The sequence below is a fragment of the Helianthus annuus genome, chromosome 12 (assembly GCF_002127325.2).
Source record: "Helianthus annuus cultivar XRQ/B chromosome 12, HanXRQr2.0-SUNRISE, whole genome shotgun sequence".
Classification (NCBI taxonomy): Eukaryota; Viridiplantae; Streptophyta; class Magnoliopsida; order Asterales; family Asteraceae; genus Helianthus; species Helianthus annuus.
The window spans coordinates 136,314,440-136,321,759 of NC_035444.2; the positions used below are offsets into that span (position 1 = coordinate 136,314,440).

Here is a 7,320-nt window from a genome sequence, read left to right on the forward strand (position 1 = left end):
CCCCGTCAAGACTTAGTGACCCGATCGGACATGAACCACCCTAATCCGACCAGTTAACTGTTCGAGATGGTGTTTCATGTTCGACCCGAAATCAGAAATCTCGTGGATAGAGTCCAGATCTTGAACCAACCAACACTAAGAACGAGTAGGAGATCAGATTAAGCTCGGATTCTATTGGTTTTGAGTGCATTGAGTGTAAAAGAGTTGAAAGAAAGTTAGAAAACCAACTTTCAATCCTTTTCACCATGAATATGTTCAGATCTATGAAAGATCTTTGTTTATTCTTGTGGAAATCGTTTAGATCTAAGTTGTTCTTGGTGGATTGAAGCCAAAACATGAAGTTCATATGAACACCATGATGACATCATCCTAGAACACCTCAAATCTAGTGATTTCACGGTTAAAAGTTAAGATTCAAAAGATAGAAGGGTGTAGGAGTGTGTGTAGATCACGGAAGTACAAGATTTAGGTGGAAAACTTACAAGAATTGCGAGAAATCTGAAGAAAAGCGGCTGGAGCGAGTAGGGCAGAAAGAGAGCTGTCAACATCAAGTGATGTTGACATATGGGGGTATTTATAGGGTTTCCATAAAAGGAAAGGGGGAAAAGTGGAGGGGAGTGGCTGGCCAATCGGGTGGCAGCCCGATCGGGTGGCAACTCGATCGGGTGGCAATCCGATCGGGTAGCAGCCCGATCGGGTGGCACCTCGATCGGTTGGCCACTCGATTCAAGTGTTCGGTGCGACGTGTTTTGCGGTTCCGATTCAAGCATTGCAATGCGATGGAGTTTCCTATTTAAATTACTTTTAATCCCAACTACTATATCTAACATACAATCATCCTAAATAATTCGCGTTTAGCGTTTGCGATTCGATTACGATTGAATTGCGATTGCGTTTTGATTAATCACCACAACATAATCATAAATAAAGAAGCACACGTAACACATAAATAGCACACACACGTAAAACAATATCCAGAGCGAATAATTCGAGCTGCGAATGCAATTGCGATAAGCGAGTAAGCGATAAAACAAGCGATAAACACCGATAAATAGCGATAAAACCTCGATTATTAATAGGTACTCCACATAATACAACTAACGTAATAAAGAAAATAGCTATCTACCAGTCAAAGAAGTCAAAACAGGAGTTGAGCAAGGAGTGACAGATCGCAATTAGCAATCTTTTCTTCCTTTGACTTCAATCTTGACTTTGACTTTCGAAACACAGGGTGTTACACTAGGCTCTGATACCAAATGTTGGTTCAGGTCCCTCACTAAACACTCTCACAACACACACTCAAACTCACGTATATGTATGTAGTATATGTGACAGAGAATGCAAGCTGTTGTTTCAAAATGAAAATGGGGTACATCCATTCATTAAACAAAAAGGCTTTAAATAGCCATACATACATGAAAATAAAAACATAATAAACTAATATTCTATCCTTAAAATCAGTATGACCCAATCTTCTACTCAAACAAAATGCAACTTATACTTACTAGAGATTCGGTCAAACCTCTCCACCCACTTTTCTAAATCAAACGACTAATTAACTAAACCCATGGATTTTAATTGACCCATTTACTAATACTAAACCACTTGCACGTTTGACCGATAATTATCTGACCCGAACCCGTGATCCGATAACGCACCGACCCGTGACCCGTAAACAAACCCAAATAATCCAACAATCACCCTTAATCGGTGTTTGATTACGCTTTCACCGCAGCACCGAATCACCTCGGTTTCGAACCACTATAACATCTAACGGACGCCCAGTCTTCATCGCGATCACGTCCAATGTCTCGGTTCAACCCAAATAAAACTCTCTACACTTGCAACATCTCACATGGCATCCCGTTGGACACACGTTTATTAACATCTTGACTCATCGCGGATCGACGACCTCTCCCCGGCCACATCCAAAGCCACCTGATTAAACTCCAACGCCATAATGTTTACAACGGTGTAGTTTCTCCACTCTCTTCTTATCTTAACAACCCGCACCTTTTTCCAATCACCCTTGTTCAAGAGGCTCTCCACCGACAAAGAAAACAAGCCACCCGCTTTTTCCGTTTTCTCACCTTGCCAAACGAGACGAATCCAAAGCCACCTGCTTTGATGAATCCATTCTGCCCACTTTTCATGCACTACGCCGGTCTCCTCTTATCACGGACCAAGTTAATCAAGGCACCATCATAACACTTCAGCTGTTGTTACTGGTTGTACACCCGCTGCGCAAACCCGCAACCATCGACCAAAACAACCCTGAATCGTCTTTCTTTGATTACCACTTACAGCCACAGAACACACCGATGTTCACCCGTCACCCCCGTCGTCCAAACCAGTACTTCACCCGCGACAACGACTGACACGAACACCCTCCGCCTTCTGATGTATAATAGTCCCGAAACAGCACCGAAAACTGATGTCGATCACCCCGTTGTCTAAACCGGTACGTCTACCACAACAACGGTTGACCCAAAACACCATAACGCCTCCGATTACGGCTGCTAAAAAGACTGGAAACAACACCCTGCTGTCCCGACCCTTCTTCACCACTGCCCTCCACCGACCGACACACCCGCCGGCGGCGGAGGCTACCCCGATACGAGCCCTAGGCTCTGATACGAAATGTTGGTTCAGGTCCCTCACTAAACACTCTCACAACACACACTCAAACTCACGTATATATATGTAGTATATGTGACAGAGAATGCAAGCTGGTGTTTCAAAATGAAAATGGGGTACATCAATTCATTAAACAAAAAGGCTTTAAATAGCCATACACACATGCGAATAAAAACATAATAAACTAATATTCTATCCTAAAAATCAGTATGACCCAATCTTCTACTCAAACAAAATGCAACATATACTTGCTAGAGATTCGGTCAAACCTCTCCACCCACTCTTCTAAATCAAACGACTAATTAACTAAACCCATGGATTTTAATTGACCCATTTACTACTACTAAACCACTTGCATGTTTGACCCATAACCATCTGACCCGAGCCCGTGATCCGATAATGCGCCGACCCGTGACCCATAAACAAACCCGAATAATCCAACAACAACCTAAGTGAGCAAGAACCATTAATCGAAATTAAATCGAAAATCGAAGAAACCGAACAAATATTAACCGTAAACCAAATTAACCGAAAATAAGTTATTGGTTTTATACCGACGGTTAACTGAACAGAACAGAACCGAATCAAACCAATCATATTTTACTATCATTTATATCATCAATTCATATATTTTATATTTTTTTACCTCAGTTTTATGTATTTATATCTCCATGTCTATTTTTAAACAAAAATTTTAGCTAAAGTTTAGTTTTGGTTATTAACTAAACCGAAAACTCACAAACTAATCAAATAATCCAAACCAATTAACCGAAAATAGATTGGTTAATTTTTTAGATAAAGCTAATAACCGAAATATAGTACTATACACACCCCAACCACAACCAACTTCTTTTCTTCTTCTTTTTTCCTTAAAAAGCTTTATACATATATTAGTAATGTTTGGCATGTTATTTAATCTATGTTTTCTCGACTTTTAGTTGAAAGTAGGTTGTTTTGGAACCACACGGGTACTTTTAGGTGTGGTTTTTTTTTTTTTTTTTTTTTTTTTTGAAAATTTGGGTACTTAAAGGCAATTTCTTATTTTGTGTATTTGGATGGAAAAAAGGAGTTCCGTAGAGTTTTTTCAGCAAAGTAAACAAAATTTTACCACACTGCATGGAGTTCGCTTACGAGTTACGACTCAAGTGAAATTGCAAGTTTAAAAAAAAAAAAAAAAACATCACTCTCTAACCAAACTACTTAATTCATATACTCTCGAATTTAGGATCATCCGGGTTAAACAAGAAGTTCACCAGATCATCATCACTCCCTATGAGATAATTGGCATCAAGATCCTTGTTGAGCTGCATCAGGAGGTTCTGATTCTGGGTGCCTCTAATTGCATCAACCTTGTTCACTAGCGGACCAGTTTGGTTCATGAGCGGTGGAGCCGGGTTGAAGGATATTGCATCATGGTTCACAAGTCGAAAATCAGCAAGAGGTTGATAGTTAGAGCCATTCATCTGATGATTGTTTGTTTTCAGTTCGAAGTGTATGCCGTTGTCGTACACCCGAGAGTACTTGCTTAGATATGCATTTGGTTGTAGCATAACATCCTGTTGCTGCTGCTGATGATGATGATAATCATTTTCCTTTGGTCGTTTCCTTTTCGGCTCCAAATCTTGGGATTTGAAAGAATCAAGGAGGTTTCCATAGTTCTCATGGACCATAACAACACCATTGTTAGCGGCTACAGGTGAAGAGCTTTCGTGATGTAGCCGAACCTCCTCGTGTTTAATTGCGTCTACTATGATGGCCGCCTCTTTGGCAGTCATCTTGTCTTGTAAACGCTTAGAATGCATAACAACACTATGAATTTTGTCCATGTTTGGAGACATATGCCTAATGACAGCCATCAAAACACATATCTTCATAACCTTTTTTAGATAATGTGGTTTTCGATATGGCGGTGGGAGCTCTTTTTTGTCCACATCTATCTCCGATAACCATTTCTCTTCACCGGTGGGCCACCATGGCGGCGCAACACCCTTTTCTAGTGGATACTGTCTCTGTGGTGGATCACAATGTTGAATCAAAGTGGACAAAAGACAGCCAAGGGTAGTGTCATGAAGTTTTTGTAAGATGTGAGGAGTGGACATGCTAGAATGGTCCACTACTCCTCCAAACACTTTCTTGACATTGTAGTCCGTGATCGCTTCGGGCGCCTTTTCGGCAAACCGCACTCGTTCTTTCCACCAGCCATGAAGATTTTCCGAGGCTCCGGTCACGGGCATTCCCTCCTCCAAGATGATTCCATAAACAAACCCCTTAGCATTACAAACTTCCATCATTTTTTTCATGTGTTCTACGATAAAATCCGGCTTCTTCTGTGCTTCGGTCTGGTCTGCTTTCACGGACTCGAAGGTTTTACCTTTCTTTTGCTCCATAATAAGATTTAAAAGCATTGTATCCTGCATAATTCTTCTTTTCAGCTCCTCAACATCAGGTGTTATCTTTCCCTTGTTGTTGACCGGCTTCATTGGCTGCAATCTCTCACGTTCACTACATAGGAGTCAAGTCATAATTATTAGTGACATCTTTTACTCACTCATAGATTTTATTACTATTTTTTAAGGGCAACGAACGACGTGCCAACTACCGTGACACCGGGCGCCGTGGTCAAGGTCGATTACTTGACCGTCGTTAGCCCCTTGGCTCTCCCAGATGCGCGGAAACCCGACCTCCACCCGCCCAAAGGTACGACAGTGGAATAATCGGTAAAACATCGCCTCTCATCCAAGACGAACCGGCGCCACCCGTATTCGCCCTTCACCTGGATGACGCAGAAAATAAATGGGAAGAGTGGGAGCCGAACCTAGGTCACAATGAACACCACGTTTTTCCAGCACAACCTCATTAGGAGATTTTATGACTATTAATATTTCGTTTTGAAATGAGACTACATCTTAGTTGTAGAATTTATGACAATCATTTTTTCAATAACCAATATCATAAATATATTAACAACTCTATGAAGTTCATTATATAATAACGAAAATAAAAGACACCAAATGTGTCACAGCATCAGAAAAATAAAACAAAATAACCAGTATAGATTTAAAATACTGGGGTTGTTTTTTTCTTTTCTTAATTCTGAGGTAAGTAATAAAGAAACAGAAAGTGATAAATATCATTAAATGATTATAAAAAATTCGATGAACTGATATTAAATTCTTAGCCCTTTGACTTCAAGAAATCATGTATTCTAAAATATCAAATATTATATAATTACTATAATATAGACAAATAACTCTATTTATGAAAAAGGTAGAAAGACAAAGAAATAATTATTAAAATATATGTTTTACCATCATCATTTCTTAGTAAACTACATATATATCGATAACAATGCATAAAACTCTTTTCACATCGCTAACAATTTTTAGTTGTACAAATGTATAATCTCTAATTTTTTCTTGTGATTGAAATTTGTACAATAACAAAGATAACATTAGCATTTAAATAAATTTTAATGCGTAACAAATTACCTACGTACTTTCATAGAACAAACAAGATATTGTGTAGCCTGTATTTTAAAAACACAAACGCACGAGTTCATCCTAATAAATGAACTACTTTTGTACGGTTGTTTTTATAAAACTAACCAAGAAATCTCGACTACTACTAGTAGATGTATGAAAGAACTTACCAGAAGAGAAATTCAGTAGTTGATGCTCAAGGGGAGACCGAGATAGAAACAAATTAAGCAGGAAACAAGGTTGGTATTTAAAGGATTTTGAATCAAGTTAACAAAAGGTGGAATGGAAAAGAAATTCAATTAGATTCTCTTCAATTATTATATAATATAATTTTTTTAAATTATGGGTGTATTTGTTCTTGACATTTTGACTAAACAAAAAATTTTACATGTTGAGTCCCTAATATTTCGTATAAGCTAAGCAAAACCCTTGTAAAAATTTTGTATCTCTAAACATGGATAATTATATAAAGGGGTGGTTTGTAGCTAGGGCTGGCAATTTTACACGAATACACGACACGAAACTACACGAAGTTAACAGGTATCATTTATGAACTTAACAGGTGTCGTGTACCAAACAGGTAGACACGAGATTACCTGTTAATTTTCGTGTATAAACAGGTTAAATACCTGTTTACCTGTTAACACCCGTTAGTACACGATAAGAAATTAAATTAAATAAAACTCATCAGCCATGTGCGTGTGGGTTCCTTAATTCCTTTCTATTTTCATTCCTCACTCAATTAAAAAAAAAAACCCTAAACCCCCTCTGTAACTCTTAGATAGCATGTCGTGTTCATGTTTTTGTTCGTGTTAACAGGTATTAACAGGTAATTTTTGTGTATAATAGTCGAACAATCTTGTTAACAGGTATTAACAGGTAATTTTCGTGTATATCGTGTCGTGTTCGTGTTTGAAAAAAAGGACACGATAAGTTACCGTGTCGTGTTCGTGTATGGGATTTCATGTATTGTGTCTTACCGTGTCGTGTCTTATCGTGTACGGGTATACACGTTATGCCAACCCTATTTGTAGCCATACTCATAGATTGCATATTATAAATATTTGAGTAAACTTATTTTGTTCTCTCAATGGTTTGACGGTTTTAGCGTGTTTGCCTCAATAGTATAAAAATTGTCAAAATACTTCTTGAGGTTTCGCTTGTATTTCCATTTTGCTATCTAACTTTAACAAAGTCGGAAATT

The 7,320-nt window shown here is 38.5% G+C and overlaps 1 protein-coding gene across 1 annotated transcript; it reads right to left on the reverse strand.

The window, feature by feature from the left end:
- Positions 1 to 3,842: 3,842 nt before the first annotated feature.
- On the reverse strand, positions 3,843 to 5,117 carry LOC110893287 (ETHYLENE INSENSITIVE 3-like 1 protein). Its single transcript, XM_022140398.1, has one exon. It carries the CDS (start codon positions 5,115 to 5,117, stop codon positions 3,843 to 3,845), a length of 1,275 nt encoding a protein of 424 aa, XP_021996090.1.
- Positions 5,118 to 7,320: the final 2,203 nt, after the last annotated feature.

Excerpts from the sequence above, each read along its gene's own strand:
- LOC110893287 (XM_022140398.1), bottom strand. The coding sequence starts at position 5,117 with ATGAAGCCGGTCAACAACAAGGGAAAGATAACACCTGATGTTGAGGAG.